The following is a 17,287-nucleotide window of genomic DNA, read 5'->3' on the forward strand; positions in this document are numbered from 1 at the left end:
TGGGTGCAATATGTGAAGTCCATATCTGGCGTCCCCCGCCGTCATATTGATGAAATATTGCTGAAAGCGGCATAAGACAACCTCACTCACTCACCGTGTGTCTTCACTGATGTTCAGGGATCCATTCATAAAATTGTCACCCCTTTTGACTGTTATGCCAAAGGAAATCTGTTTCCGTTGATAATTGAGACTGGAATTCTTTGGCATATACAAAGCATATATGTGTTTTGTATGTCTTAAAAACGCGGATTGACAAAAAATATCCTGTATACCCCAGCCCCAAACTAGGAAGTCATCGTTCAGTAGCCATCTCCTCTGCCCAAAGTAACAGTGGCGGTGGGGTAGCCTAGTGGTTAGAGCGTTCGCTCGTCATGCCGAAGACCCGGGTTCGATTCCCCACATGGGTACAATGTGTGAAGCCCATATCTAGCGTCCTCAGTCGTGATATTGCTGGAATATTGCTAAAAGCAGCGTAAAACCATACTCACTCACCCAAAGTAACACCATACAACCTTTGTGTAGGATTCGACAGCAGCACCGTCGACGTGAACGCCAAGGACCACTCCCACCAGTTCTGCTTCCCCGACTGCCCAGAGGAACCCCGGCCGCTGGTGGCTGCAGTATGGGAGAAGGACGTGTGGGAGGTGCTGGACTTCGTCATGACGTTCAGACCAGACACCAACGTGCTGTATGCTCCCATATCAGACCCACAGTTGACGCCCAATCCGCTCTTTTTTCATGTAATTATTTCTTTTTTTCATTTCATAAGGTATATAGATACAAAAATACAGCTCTTTCTTTGTTTCTTAAAGTATCTGAAGAGATATAGCTTGTTCTTTGTTTAATAAAGTATCTAAAATAATATATATCTTTCTTTGTTTCATAAAGTATCTAAAATAATATATATCTTTCTTTGTTTCATAAAGTATCTAAAATAATATATATCTTTCTTTGTTTAATAAAGTATCTAAAATAATATATATCTTTCTTTGTTTCATAAAGTATCTAAAATAATATATATCTTTCTTTGTTTCATAAAGTATCTAAATAATAAATATATCTTTCTTTGTTCATAATGTATCTGAAATAATATATATCTTTCTTTGTTTCATAAAGTATCTAAATAATATATATCTTTCTTTGTTTCATAAAGTATCTAAAATAATATATATCTTTCTTTGTTTCATAAAGTATCTAAAATGAATCTATTTCTTTGTATCTTAGGTGCATGTATTTCTTTATTCCACAAGGTAACTGAAATAAATCTGTTTCTTTGTTTCATAAGGTATCTGAAATATATGTATTTCTTTGTTTCGTTAATTAACTCAAATACATATATCTCCTTCTTTGTTTCATCTGGTGTCTAAAATGTGTAAAGTATGTATGTTTCCTACACTATAGAAAATGTATTTCTTTATTTATCTTCTCAAAAATATTTCTCTTTCTTAACACAGTTTTCTCAATTCACGTAAACATGAGTTTCGAAGCCAGCGGGTTTATTTTAGTTTTTGAAGAGAAGATAATATGTATTTTACACTATTCAGTTCAGTTGTAAGTCAATATTGTATAAGTCCATAAGTCCACAGAATTACCAGAAAAAAACCATTCTTAATCCGTTCATCTTACCTCATTTGGTATAACATATCTTCTACACAGAAATGCGTCTATGCGTACTTGTAATGACATCGCTTTCAGCCAGTGGATGTGTCAAACTGAAGTTAAAAATAATGCATGAAACAAGCATGCATAATTTCATGTACACGTGAGCTCATTGGTTGTTCATATTTTCGTATGGAAATTAGATTGTAATATTTCTCGTATATAAATATGATATACGAGATGATGTCCCTGGACTTTCTCTCACACTAAGGTAACAGGCCGTGAGGAATTTAATGAATTACTGGTCAAATCGGCGTTCTACTCACTCACTGACTGTGTATCTGTTTCTTCTCTCTGTAGTTGTTCTCTGGACCTGGTCAACCAACCGATGAGCGAATAATACACCGTGTTCTGAAAAACTCTGATATGACCGCCAGGGGGCGCCAGGGAGGAACAATTCTGTTGACCGCCATGACGTTCGACCAGCCAGAGCACATGATTAAAGCGTTGTTCGACTACGGCGCTAACGTAGCTTCTCGTGCACGCTGTGGACGTACAGTACGGGACATAATCCAAGGATTGGGCAAACCAAATTATGTGCAGATGATTGACGACCATGTGATCGACATTATAAAGACCTGTAACATTGAGCGTCTTGAGACGCTGATCCTTCAGGCGTATGACCATATTCTGGACATAACGGACGAGAAAGGGAGGAATGCACTTCAACTTGCTCGGAAGCAAGGCTCAAAGCAGCTGGTGACCATCCTGCAGAATATTGTCGCGACACAGGTAGGTCTTTATGTTTTTGGTTGGACAACGAAAATACCTGTGCATACGTGGAACCGATGGCAATTTCAGAACGATAATGTGTATCGTCTTCTAAGACTGCAGTAGTCTGTTACACAGACCCTGAAACAAATATATCCAAGAGAGCAAATCTAGAATGTGTAGCAAGTCTAGATCACCCATAGTTTCTGAAAATGAAGAACGTCTCTGTGCTCCTCAGGGGTTAAAATAACCCATTGCCCGACGTCCGAGTCCAGTGCTATTTTCTGTCGGGCAAGCAAATTTGTATATCACGCTGTACCGTTGTCCAGTTGACTTTCCAATGTTAATAATGTTGTTTATTTAAAAAATTAACAAGAAAACGGCCGGTATAGTGGAAAAATGATCAGGGCAAGTGATTTTACATGTGCCACAGTACCGGAGTACACTAGCAATTTTAAAGTTATTTCCATCCCTGCTCCTTTTCATTATATTGTATGATTATCATCATTTATGAACTGTGTTTTTCGTAAGAGACTAGATCTTAGTCTCGGCCTTCAGTTGCTGTGTTGTGTCCCTTATACGTGCCAGGATCCGATGTTAAACATCTTTTTTATCAGAATAGTGGATCAGAAAAGGATAAGGCACACGATGTCAAATTTAGACACTCTCCAAAGATATTTTAAAACTATTAATGGTAAAGAAGGGTGAAAAGCGGAAGAGAAGTATTAACAAAGTAAAGAGCCAGATTACCTGTAGATTTATCCGAGCTAAATGTATCATTTGAAACCTCTCGCTGTACATGTTGCAAGTCATTGTGACGCGGTTAAGTCAATATGTCACCTTGCCCAATTAAACCCACAGAACGTGGATCGCCTAAATAAACACAACATTTGTGGCCAAATCCTCGCTATTGATCGTGTAGCACAATGGAGTTGAACTCGATGGTTCAAATGCACTTTTTGCTTTTGGTATCGTTCCATGTCTCTAGCTTAAGCGTTGGGTTTATGCTCTGGGTGACAAATCATTCTCTTTGAGGGATCCACATAAAAGCTTCTTCGTGAATTATCAACGGCTAAAGATCTTCGTGGAATCTCGATCAAAGTGACGTAGGTGTTTTGTCCGTTCATGATGTGTACGCTAACACGAGTCATTCACCGACATGCTTGAGTGCTCGGAGGGTTCAATGATCACGCTAGTGGTGGTGAGGGCATACGGACTGACTGACTGACTGAGTTTGGTTTTACGCCGCTTTTAGCGATATTCCAGCAACATCACGGCGGGGGACACAAGAAATTGGTTTCACACATTGTACCCATGTGGGGATTCGAACCCGGGTCTTCGGCGTGACGAGCGAACGCTTTAACCATTAGGCTACCCCACCGCCCCGAGGGCATACGGAGGACAAATTTGACGCGTCATTGAATAAAATGATTTCGGTACGCCTCTTTTTTTACTTATATATCTTTAGGCGAGCAGCTGACTTGGTTTTGCATGTGTTTGTGGCAGGTGTCATAGGTGGGGCAAGAGCCCACCTTTGTGTATGCACCTGTTATCATCACTGATAGGGATTCCAGAACACATGCTCATGTTATAGTCGATGTTTCTTATGAACGTGGGAATATGAACATCTGGCTTTGTATTTGAATGAAAAATGTGTATAATTGCATGTAGGTGGGCAATTTTCGCAATTTTAGTATGTTTTGATTTTACCGGGGCATCAGCGATATTCCAAAAATATATCACGAGGGATGAACTCCAGAGAAGGATTCCGCTAAAAAAAATTTTAATTTAAAATAAAAAATGAAAATTTCATTTCTCTTACCTACATCCGCACTCTTTCTTGCAAATATTGTTTATATCCCTCATGAACCAATGACTTGTTATTTTATTCCTCCTTCTTTGTTGCCAATACTGTCTTTACATTCTTGATGAACCGACCATGTATATGAAAAGGATGTTAAGAACCAACCGATGCCTTCACATTACTCTAGCACCCGATGCGTTCATATTTCTAAATGGCATGACAAATTAACTCATAATATGCTAGTGATATGTAAGAATCGGATGGCCCTTAACCTCTTTTGTGTGGTATATGTTACCATTAGTATCCCTTTCGATATACACTAAACAACGGTTATAACGAACTCAAAGGTAAATAAATATCAAACTCATTCGTTATAATCGTTATAATTTTACTGGAGTATATTCTCTCTATGCTATCAGTTGATCTAACATTTTTGTTGAACCCAATGAACTTTGATCATGTATTTATGCATTTATTGCTTTACTTTATTTGCTTGTACTCAATTATGGGAACAAATAAAAAGATTTAACACCCCCCCCAAAAAAAAACAACAACAACAAACCCCCAAACAAACCCGTACCTTGCTATACGTAATTCGATTAAAATATACAACAAGTGGTCGGAAAATATAACAGTTCGTTATAACCGTAGCTTGTTATACGTATTTCGACTAAAATATACAGCAAGTGGTCGGAAAATATAACAGTTCGTTATAACCGTAGCTTGCTTTACGTAATTCGACTAAAATATACAGCAAGTGGTCGGAAAATATAACAGTTCGTTATAACCGTAGCTTGCTTTACGTAATTCGACTAAAATATACAGCAAGTGTTCGGGATGAATAAACAGTTCGTTATATCCGTTAGTTCGTTATAATCATAGTTAACTGTATTGTACTGTACTCTGAACAGGAACACGCCAAGAAGGTCTTCCTGGCCATCGACAGGGGCAATAAAGCTATGGTGAAGAAGTTGCTCACGAAGAAGTACGTCAACGCCCTGGACAGATGCAGTCGGACAGTACTTCATCACGCTCTGCTTCACCGTCAGGGAGATATTGTCCGCAATCTCCTTGAAGAATACCCCCAACTCGTCAACAAGTTTGACTGTGTGAGTGTCGAACCTATTGTGTCGATGTCAGTGCCAGTGGCCAGCTGATTTGTCCGTATGATAAGAGTGAGTCAGAGAGTGAGTGAGTTTTAGTTTTACGCCGCTTTTAGTAATATTCCAGCAATGTCACGGCGGGAGACACCAGAAATGGGCATCACACATTGTACCCATGTAGGGAATCGAACTCTGATACAATAAATGTATAAGTCGAAATAGTAAATTGTTTTTAGATCTAACCTAAAAGATATTTTAGTTTGTACGTTAAAATGCAAATATAACTTATTATTAGTCTTAGGGAAATATTTCATAAGGGTTGAATGACCTTGTGTAATAACCTTAATATATTTGCGTATTCTTGCAAGTCGTAATGCTGATTGGTTGAAGCTATTATACGTCACAGTGCTTCTCTATTTAAACATACAACATGGCGTCACAAATGGAAAATAGATAGATCCCCAGCTGATGGCTTAGAACTTAATCACTCGAAATATATATAAACTGAATCATCTGACTAACGAGGTGTCAATTATATACAATATATAGGGAGATGATTTGGTGCCCAGTGAGTAGCGTTCGGAAGTCGGTGGATTCGGATTAACGAGGACCGGATTACCGCGGCCTGACTGTATATATATTCGTTGAACCTTGTTCGTGCATATCCAGTGTAAAGCTTCACACAGTGGGTAAATCAATTGAATGGCTGTATATGTTAGAATCACTAACCTATTATGCGCCTGGCTGAAATATTGCCGATGTGACTTTAAATCTTAACTATTATGCGCCATCCGCGTTGCATACGGAAATCGAGTCTAAGCACACACTTTACAACCATTCAGCCGGATGTGTCGAACATCGGGTGGTTCGATATTTTCTTTTGTTGTGTTCATGCATCGTCAGTAAATATTGACCGTGTAGGATGTTACAGTCCACTACCGGCTGTGTGTGAAACTAGTTCCTCATTGTCAATACAATTGTACTGAAGTGGGCGTATCCTGAGTCAGAGAAATGATTTGTCGCTGGTGTGTAGGGAGATGACATGATGGTAGCAACTAGAACTGGTGCTATATAAGGCTGGGGCACACCACCACCAATAACAACAGCTAGTACTACTACTACTACTACTACTGCTATTGCTACTAGTACTACGACTACTACTACTAGCAGTAGTGAGTGAGTGAGTTTAGTTTTACGCCGCACTCAGCACTATTCCAGCTCTATGGCGGCGGTCTTTAAATAATCGATTCTGGACCAGGCAATCCAGTGATCAACAGCATGAGCATCGATCTGCGCAATTGGGAACCGATGACATGGGTCAACCAAGTCAGCGAGCCTGACCCCCCGATCCCGTTAGTCGCCTGTTACGACAAGCATGTGTTACTAAAGATCAATATTCTAACCCGGTACTAGAAGTAGTAGTAGTAGAGGTAGTAGTAGTAGAAGTGACCATTGGTTAGGTCATGAGGAATGTATCGGTTTTGATGGTAGCAACTAGAACTTGTGCTATATAACTGACTGACTGAGTTTGGTTTTACGCCGCTTTTAGCAATATTCCAGCAACATCACGGCGGGGAACACCAGAAATGGGCTTCACACATTGTACCCATGTGGGGATTCGAACCCGGGTCTTCGGCGTGACGAGCCAACGCTTTAACCATTAGGCTACCCCACCGCCCCTGTGCTATATATGGCTGGGGCAATATTTAATGGATGACACACCACCACACCAACAGCTATTACTACTACTACTACTACTACTACTACTACTACTACTACTGTAGTAGCAGTAGTAGTAGTGGTGATGGTGGTAGTAGTAGCGTGGTGGTAGTAGTAGTAGTAGTAGTAGTAGTAGTAGTAGTAGTAGTAGTAGTACAAGTGACCAATGATAGGTTATGAGGGATGTATAGGTTTTGTATCAAATGACAGAATGAATTTATCAATTTGAAATAAAACGTCCAGTTTGATACGGTAAGATGTCATGTGACGACCAAATATTTCACTGATATCGGCGCAAATAAAGCGGAAGACGTTTTAATGCATAGTTTAATGACAGCAAATGGAATGTAAGAAAACAGTTTAATGTTAAAACATCTCTGAATATCCGAAAATAAGAATTTTTTAAACAACCTAATCGTGAACAAAATATGAATGGATTCGCTGTGTAAGGTGAATTTTGGAGAGAAAAAAACAGACTTTCCGAAGAATAATTGATTTCCATTGCTGGTTGTTCGTTGTGGGTTTTTACATGTAACACAACGCTCGATACCTTTCTGAAATGAGACACTGCTAAGCGAATGTGGAAGCAGAGACTCAGGAATTCGAACCGTGTTGCTGTGATCCTGGGGCGAACACTTGGCCTGTGCACCTCAGTGTAGCTGAAGCACATTTTGTAATCTCTCGCCTCGTCTCAATAACATTAATTCGAGCTTACAGTGAAAACACTTCAACTCCATGAACGATGTTACGTACTATCGGTAAATCCTCTCGACTTAACACTGTTCTTCTCCGCATTCTGTTAGTCTCGAATTACGACTTCGACATATGAGTTCTCGCTGTACCTATGAAAATCAAGGCGCCTAATTTTCTTGTGTATGATGTAGGAGGACTTCGATTTAACGAGGTTTCAGCGTACTAGCATAGTTTACAGTATCTGATGTGTGTGTGGTTTAAGGTCTTCGATTTAACGAGGTTTCAGCGTACTAGCATAGTTTACAGTATCTGATGTGTGTGTGGTTTAAGGTCTTCGATTTAACGAGGTTTCAGCGTACTAGCATAGTTTACAGTATCTGATGTGTGTGTGTGGTTTAAGGTCTTCGATTTAATGAGGTTTCAGCGTACTAGCATAGTTTACAGTATCTGATGTGTGTGTGTGGTTTAAGGTCTTCGATTTAACGAGGTTTCAGCGTACTAGCATAGTTTACAGCATCTGATGCGTGTGTGTGGTTTAAGGTCTTCGATTTAACGAGGTTTCAGCGTACTAGCATAGTTTACAGCATCTGATGTGTGTGTGTGGTTTAAGGTCTTCGATTTAACGAGGTTTCAGCGTACTAGCATAGTTTACAGTATCTGATGTGTGTGTGGTTTAAGGTCTTCGATTTAACGAGGTTTCAGCGTACTAGCATAGTTTACAGTATCTGATGTGTGTGTGGTTTAAGGTCTTCGATTTAACGAGGTTTCAGCGTACTAGCATAGTTTACAGTATCTGATGTGTGTTGTGGTTTAAGGTCTTCGATTTAACGAGGTTTCAGCGTACTAGCATAGTTTACAGTATCTGATGTTGTGTGTGTGGTTTAAGGTCTTCGATTTAACGAGGTTTCAGCGTACTAGCATAGTTTACAGCATCTGATGTGTGTGTGTGGTTTAAGGTCTTCGATTTAACGAGGTTTCAGCGTACTAGCATAGTTTACAGTATCTGATGTGTGTGTGGTTTAAGGTCTTCGATTTAACGAGGTTTCAGCGTACTAGCATAGTTTACAGTATCTGATGTGTGTGTGTGGTTTAAGGTCTTCGATTTAACGAGGTTTCAGCGTACTAGCATAGTTTACAGTATCTGATGTTGTGTGAGTGGTTTAAGGTCTTCGATTTAACGAGGACTCCCCTTACCTACAAAGTGTATTACGTCTGATGTTGTTGTGTATGTTGTAGATGGGCCGCACACCTCTCCACTACGCCATGTTGTTCATGGACCAGGATACTATTGACTTTCTGCTGAAGAAAGGAGCCAACAAGAACGCGAAAGATACTGTGAGTACTGGCAATGCTGTAATTATACCATCCATACAATAGACAATCATTAATACAAACTGTACCTTTGGCCTGGATCATTAACCTCCATGCACGATATTGTTATGAGGTGGTTGAGGTTACGGTCTCATGAGGTCGTTGTGGAAGTGGTGAGGTGAGGTGAAATTAGGTTTAACGTCGTACTTGAGAATATTTCCCTCATATGACGACGTGCATGTGCGTATATGTGTATGTGCGGCTGCTTGTACTAGCCCAGACTTAAGCTGGTTTTATGGTGCTAGCCCACTGAGATACCATGCCGCAGTGAAGCATGAATACCCCACTCAGACACATTATACTGACTCCGAGCTGACCAGTCCTTGTTGTACCCATTAATGCCGAGCGCCAGGCAGGGACCAACAAGTACCATATTTTAACGTCTTTTGGTATGACGCGGTCGGGGATCGAACCCGCGACCTTCCGCTCTCCGGGCGGACGCTCTAACCACTACACCACGGAGGCGGTCTCGTTGTAGAAGTAGTGGGTATGGGTTCACGTCGGTCCTTTACTCACTCATACCATGTTATCATGTTTACCATGATAGTACAATGAAAGCTCTACGAAGAGATTTTGTCTCGAACCTTTATTCACGATTTTCATCCAACATCAGCAACCCATGCTTGTCGTAAGAGGCGACTTACAGGATCGGGTGGTCAGGCTCGCTGACTTGGTTAACACATGTCATCGTATCCCAGTTGCGTAGATCGATGTTCATGCTGTTGATCACTGGGTTGTCTGGTCCAGACTCGATTATTTACAGACCGCCGCCATATAGCTGGAATATTGCTGAGTGCGGCGTAAAACAACAAACAAACAAACAAACGTAAGAGGCGACCAAAGGGATGTCAGGGTCCCGACTTGGTAGATGCATGTGTCGGGAACCATACGTGTGAGGGACAGGATTGGCTGATTATCTAATAACAAAAAGAAGTCAAGAAACATTTATGATTGTCACACCCGAGCAAAGGACGTTTAATAACCAGTGATGCTGTTCTTCTTTTAAAGAATTACCAAACTACCTATTTCACCCACGTATTTTGTACCTGGCATCAATTTATCAATGTTGTATTTTAAATAAATCCTGAGGCAGTTTGTTTGCCATATTCTGGAACAAATTATATTGAAAATAACGTCAGTACGAATTTCCAAACAACCCTCGCCTTGAACCAGTACAAATTGTCATCCTCGACCCTCATCCCATATCCTTTCATCAAGGACAGAATCCCCCCGTTCCCTCCAATGTATTGAGTGTTTGTATCTGTATCACAGCAAGGCCTGACCCCCCGGGACTACAGTAAGATTGAGTGCAGCCCCCACGAGTTCCAGGTCCGCCAAGCCGATGTTGAAGATTTCGACCTGGAAATATTCCTGGGAATGACCAACTTCTTTGAGACTTTCTACCACGCATGCAGGGTCAGTAATTGGATAGCTGCCTCACGATTCTCAAGATCAAAGGATCAAACTTCATAACATAATTCTAGGCAATTTATTATTGATATTTATTCTGTATAAATGCTACTGTGTTTAATAAGAAGCTAAAGGGATAGTGATCGAAGCGTGATGTACTATCTATGTGACTGACACAAGAGCCAACTCAAAGGGATCGGCTGTAACTCGGCTGATCGGTCAGTCTGACCTTATGGTCATCCTCACGATGGAAGTGTGTCCACTACCTTTATAGGCTGGCTTCTTCTTTAACATAGGCCAATAGACGCACTTGTCCAGGGAAGATGCCCAACAGTGAGGTCCTTGCTTATGATTACAGTTCTTGGTTTGTCTGGTACAGAGTTTACAGTCTTGTTGAGTACGGCGTAAAACTGCATTCACTCGTCCGTTTTCACCGTACGTAATGTCAAGATGCTGCTTCTGTTCACACGTAACTTGACCACAAGTTCCAAAAGTTAACCTTAGTTTTTATTGTTTCCTGAGTCCCGATCCACAAAGCGTTCGTAAAGATACGACCAGTCGTAACTCTATACCTTATCATAGGCTTGCGAATGACATTATGCTGCGAACGTTTTGTGGATCGGGACCCAGAAATTTGTAAACTTACACGTTCAAGGGAAATCAAGTAATCTCATTTCATTTGTTGGCTGTTACGTTGACTAATACGTCGCGTTTTACGTTTGCAGATTGGTGACTTGGCGACAGTGAAGAATCTAACACTTGGTCTGAAGGAGCACCATGCCCAACACCGGTTCAGCAACGCTCTGTTTGATTGTGTGGACAATGGTCAGTTGTCGGTTGCAGAATTCCTCGTCAAGAACGGGTTCAGCACAGACGTCTGGAAACAGGTGCGCTAAACATACAATGATTAGTGTGGAAACAGGTACACTAAACATACAATTATTATGGTGGAAACAGGTACACTAAATATACAATAAGTATGGTGGAAACAGGTACACTAAATATACAATAATTATGGTGGAAACAGGTACACTAAATATACAATAAGTATGGTGGAAACAGGTACACTAAATATACAATAATTATGGTGGAAACAGGTACACTAAACATACAATAAGTATGGTGGAAACAGGTACACTAAATATACAATAATTATGGTGGAAACAGGTACACTAAACATACAATAATTATGGTGGAAACAAAACAAACATAAGTTATTATGTGGAAACAGGTACACTAAACATACAATGTTTGTGTGTGGAAACAGAGACAGTAAATAAACTGACTGACTGAACAATTTAGTTTTCGGAAACAGGTACACTAAAGATACAATTATTATGGTGGAAACAAAATGGACCAAACATACGTTATTTGTGTTGAAACATACACTAAGCATACAGTGTTTGTGTGGAAACAGAGACAGTAAATAAACGTTTGGACAGAAGTTAAAATCAGTTGATAGTGTGGAAATGTGAAAACAGTTACTCTAAGCATACATTATTAGTGTGTGTCAGTTATTAGGCGGTGTCTTAACAGACTCGTATACCCTCACGGTACGTTTTCACAAGGAAGATATTGTGTAGACTTCCTTAACTATGACACACACGAAGATCCAGGTTAGAATTGAGATAAGAGGCGACGAACGGGTTCAGGTGGTCAGGCTCGCTGGCTTGGTTGACACATGTCATCGGTTCCCAATTGCGCAGATCGATGCTCATGCTGCTGATCACTGGATTGTCTGGTCCAGACTCGATTATTTACAGACCGCCGCCATATGGCTGGAAGGGTGCAGTGTTAAACAACGACCAAACCAAACCATATCCTAACTATGAACCCAATGAATATACGCTCATCACGCTGATGGCCCTTGTTTAGCGTGGTTGCAATGTATTTAGACCGTTTTTCTTGCCATCTGCGATACTGCGTGAAAAAAGCGGAGTACCATGTTGTACCACACTCTATTAATGTCCTTTGTTTGTCCAGTATGAAGACTGTGACCCTGATGACCCCATGTGCTCGATGATGGAATGTAGTCACGCGGTAGTTTCACTCCGTCAACGTGCAGTCAACGTGGATGCCAAAGACATCGTGACGCTTATTGACAACGTCGCCAGCGGAAAGGTATGACAATATATAATTTACAAGAAGTTCCTTGCAGCAGTAGCTGTCGACCCGTGAAGATCCGGGTTAGAATCGATCTTCAGCAACCCATGCTTGTCGTAAGAGGCGACTAACCGGATCGGGTGGTCAGGCTCGCTGACTTGGTTGACACATGTCATCGGTTCCCAATTGCGGAGATCGATGTTCATGCTGTTGATCACTGGATTGTCTGGTCCAGGTCCAAATATTTACAGAGCGCCGCCATATAGCTGGAATATTGCTACAACTAAACTCACTCACTCACTCAAATCAATTGCTGTCGTCCTAAAATAAACGGCGGTTGGGTAGCCTATGGTAAAAGCGTCTGCTAGTCAGGCGGAAGACCCGGGTTCGATTCCCCACATGGGTACAATGTCTGTAGCATATTTCCGGTGTCCCCCGCCGTGATATTGGTAGAATATTACAAAAAGTGCCTTAAATCCTTACTCACTCACTCTTCAAAATAATCTTGACAAAATATGCATATTAAAATGCTATAATCAATTTATTCCCAATGCAAAAAACATCACAGATGTTATTGATATCTCTTTTAATAACGGAAAAAAACATCATTTATTCAAACCGAGAACCTTTCCATATCGTTTTGTGTATATATCATATTTGAACAAAAAATAATAATTATTATTTCTATTTCAGGTGAAAACTCTGCTATCCTCCACAGTGTACCATTGTGAAATTGTTCGTGCGTGACGTCATAACATTATTCTTCATTTATATCTGTACTTGTGTCAAAACTCCCTCTGTACGACAGTGTAACATTTAATGTTCAAAGTGTGCCGGGGCTAGCATTGTTTTAAGTCATCCTTTCAGAAATTGGTGAATATACTGTTTCACATTTTCACAAATGTTTTGAAAGATTTGTATGCATACGTTATTTGATTGCGTAATATTTTTGATGGAACATGTAACTGTGCATACATACTTTTGATATTCGAAAGCAATATGTTTTATACATTATAAATGTGTTTCCTTTCCAACTTTAATCTGACATACATTTCTAATGGAATTGAAAATTGATTGATTAATTGATTGATTGATTGATTGATTGATTGTTGTGTAAAGCCGCGCCCAGCAATATTCCAGCTATATGGCGGCGCTGAAAATAATGGAGTCACATGATCGCGTTCGTATTCATTTGAAAACAATATTAGGTAAAAAAAAGATCTTTTTGTAACGTGGAGAAAATATCTTCCTTTGTGAAAGTCTATAGGTTAAGATGTTTTTACTGAAAAGGTGAATTGTTTTAATCTTCATGTTCTGTCAAAATCAGTTTGTATCAAAGAATTGTTCATGTTCAAATACATATATCAGAAAGACACATTAATGCCTCAATCACACCTTTCTTCTACCTCTACATTCTGTTCTCTACACACCCAAACCTTGCAAATGGTTCCCATTCTCATTCATATGTACATTTAAAAAATCATTTTACTATTTTTTAAATTATACACAATGATCCTCTTAAATAACAATTATACATTTACCTTACAATTTCGCACGTATAGATCATTCATTACATCCCAAATTGAATTTCTAACTTTTTTTCGATTTAAAAACTGTATACCTTAAAATGCTCATCAGAACCTTGTTCCAATGCCAGTACGGGTATGTCTTTGAAAGAAAAGAGTGAATTTTGGTAGTCAGAATCTACAACGTCATAATTTTATCAAAAATATTGTATGCACAGTTACTTTGTCCAATTTTGTATATAAGTTGACCAACTAGCGTTACATGTGTAGACTTACCAGCAAATGTGATGTCATTCAGGTGCCTTTCCAGCAACAGCAACAACAAAAACAAACAAACAAACAAACAAACAAACAATCTTCATCAGGGAAGCAGACATTTCGCCCATAAAAAGGTTTATTATATATGTGTCTCCACTGAACTATTTTAGAATCACTCTTGGTGCTAAGCTGATGTATCCTAAAATTCAGTATCTCACCTTTTTTTTTTTAAAAGACTGGCGTTTGTGTAGACCAATCCCGTTCGTAAATACACCCATCACACAATAGGCTTGTGGTAAAAATATATTTTCTCAAACGAGCCTTCAATATTTGAAGTTTGAGTTTTATATTTTCCTCAGTCTAAGTAAACTCAGTATAGCAGTGTAACGAATAATACTGAGCCAAAGTTTACTTAGACTGATGTTTTCCTCTAGTGTGCATTACAGTGTTGTAGATATATGTATGGCGTCACAGGCACGCGTTTTATAACTGCCATCTTGAATGTTGATTACCATTGATACGTTTTGCATGTTGCTATATGTCCCTGCGCTTATTGGCTGTGCTGACATTTCATGTACTTACTGGGCGCGTGTGAGCTTCACTTTGTCAGGAATGGAAACCTGTGATAGCTGTGCATATAATCACTTGCTGTCTCCACTTTATACCAGGACGTTACTTTATGTCACCGTTACATTTGTGTGGGTGTACTCACCCATAAACCCCACCCGACCCCCTAACCCCATCATGTTCAATATAGGCAAAAACACCACGACCGATAACCCTTATTTCTTTACGAATTCAAGGTAATTGGAAATCGCTGTGAAGAGTTGTGTCCCTTGGACCTGGAGAATCGTATGATTCTGGGTTTGAATCCCGGTTCGTCTCGATCATGATTAAAGGTTTGTCAGCACCAATCCTTCGCCTGGGTTTTACCATAGCGGTTAACACTTCGGATCTGCATCACGATAGGCTGTCCACCCTCGCTAAACCGACCCGCCGTTCTTTTGACTTAAATATTGTTCCTTATGGCGTTGAACCCAATTCACTTTTATAACTCAGTCACATGCAATTGTATTTAATACACCCGACCCCATATTACTGAACATTTGTACTAAATAAATACGATGTGTTGATACGAATTGAACCAGGTCCACACAAAGGCCGAACCAGGGCTTAGCCACCCTAAAGCTGTAAAGATAACGGTTTTGGCCGAACTTTCACCTTGTATGCTTATCAGTGATATATAAGTAACGTGGTCAAGTGTACATACATAAACATTGTACCACACAAAGTCTCATGCTATACGTAACGGTGCCAAAATACTGTTTGCACTGTGTTTACTTCCAAACTTAACGTTGCCGCCCACACAACAACAAACCTTCAATGTATACAAGACTTATTCCTGGCCGTGACGGTTTTGTTCCTTCACACGTGACACTAGTCTGTCTTGGTTTAGAATGTACATCCTCACAGACAAAGGACAAAACGACGGCGTTCAGCGTCGCGCATTTATCATCTCCCACAGCTGTTAAGTTCTGCCTACATTTCATGCAGGAAAAATCAGCAACTAGTCGTGTAGAGGTTTCATCTCGTATCTGTTATGGTTCCTGTTTTGTTGATATTTTCTTGTGTTTTTCTTTCAAATTTTAATCATTAAAATTAAATAAAACTCAAAATGTCTGTTGTCATTTTTGTCTGTTGTGGCCACTATGAACCCCCAAAACTGCTCTGCGCCGACTCGGCATGGACTGAATAAGTCTTTGAATTCGACCTTGTGGAATTTTGGCCCATTCCACTTGCAATGCCTGTGACAGTTCATCTAACGTCTGGGGCGCCGGATGACGTTCACGTACGCGTCGGTCGAGGTCATCCCACACATGCTAGATGGTGTTGAGATCGGCCAAAGAAGCTACTGAGTAGTTTCATGTGCTGTGTGAGGCCTGGCATTATCTTGTTGGAACCATTCCCTCTGGCAGACAATGATCGGTACCGTGTGAATCCTTCAGATTTCGTCTCTGTACCGATTAGCAGTTAAATAGCCGTGAAATCGCACAAAGTTCGATATCTGCGTGTCGGATATGATTCCCCACATCATGACGCTGTCACTACCATATCGGTCAACCTGGGCGACACAATTCTTGCAAAACGTTCATTTCGACATCAATAGTCACGCACTCTTCCGTCAAGGCACTGAATCAGGAAGCGTGATTCGTCACTGAACCAGACACATCGCCAGATTCCTGAATACAACGTCATTGCACCACTAGACCCGTCGACGTCGATATCGATGTAGTCGACGCAGCACAGGGCCAAAATAGGGCCTTCTGGCTTGAAGTACGGCTTCTCGTAAACGATTACGAATGGTTTGCGCCGACAGTCTCCTAAAACCAGGCACTGCACTTGCAGTTGCAGCTGCTGTGACAGTTCGATTCTGCAAATGAAGTACCCAGATGTACTGCAGTGGTATTCCGCGGTCTACCACTTCTAGGCCGATCTTGCGTTGAATTGGTTAAGTCACTTTGTTGATATCCCATAAACGACTGTTGGTACTCGGTGAACATTGAGGTGACGTGCAACGGCAGATTGAGACTCTCCAGCCTCCATACGTCCAATCGCAATGTTTCGATTTACGGCAACGTTATTCTTTCCTTTTGCTAACAGAAATGCCAGTGAACGTCTAAAAGCAAAACGGCCCATCACCCCGCAGAACTGTACGTTGGCAGTTGCGAACGTATGGCATTTAAGTTTCCAAAGATGCGTTTTTACGCTGTGCATTCGTTCCATGTACACAAACCAGCATTATATAGTATGACCAGAAATTATTGAGAATTTTAGGAATATGTTTAATTGGATTTCTAGTATAAACAACTTGACCAGCTATCAAGTGCGTGGTTTGATTCAAGAGAGAAAACTCCGTCAATCCTTTTTCA

At 40.4% G+C, this 17,287-nt stretch overlaps 1 protein-coding gene across 2 annotated transcripts in view; it reads left to right on the plus strand.

Moving 5' to 3' along the window:
• LOC124282412 overlaps window positions 1-14,585 on the plus strand; it is a 29,848-nt gene extending 15,263 nt beyond the window's left edge. For both annotated transcript variants that reach the window (XM_046718394.1, XM_046718395.1), the window contains exons 5-12: window positions 523-740; window positions 1,960-2,391; window positions 5,086-5,283; window positions 8,926-9,024; window positions 10,333-10,476; window positions 11,196-11,357; window positions 12,454-12,591; window positions 13,267-14,585. In XM_046718394.1, the coding sequence (XP_046574350.1) occupies window positions 523-740; window positions 1,960-2,391; window positions 5,086-5,283; window positions 8,926-9,024; window positions 10,333-10,476; window positions 11,196-11,357; window positions 12,454-12,591; window positions 13,267-13,320 (1,445 nt within the window). In that variant the 3' untranslated portion in view covers window positions 13,321-14,585. The remainder of the gene's footprint in view (window positions 1-522; window positions 741-1,959; window positions 2,392-5,085; window positions 5,284-8,925; window positions 9,025-10,332; window positions 10,477-11,195; window positions 11,358-12,453; window positions 12,592-13,266) is intronic.
• The last annotated feature ends 2,702 nt before the right edge of the window (window positions 14,586-17,287 follow it).

Source organism: Haliotis rubra, unplaced genomic scaffold, assembly GCF_003918875.1.
Source record: "Haliotis rubra isolate DU_JTF1 unplaced genomic scaffold, ASM391887v1 Scf3, whole genome shotgun sequence".
NCBI classification, from domain to species: domain Eukaryota; kingdom Metazoa; phylum Mollusca; class Gastropoda; order Lepetellida; family Haliotidae; genus Haliotis; species Haliotis rubra.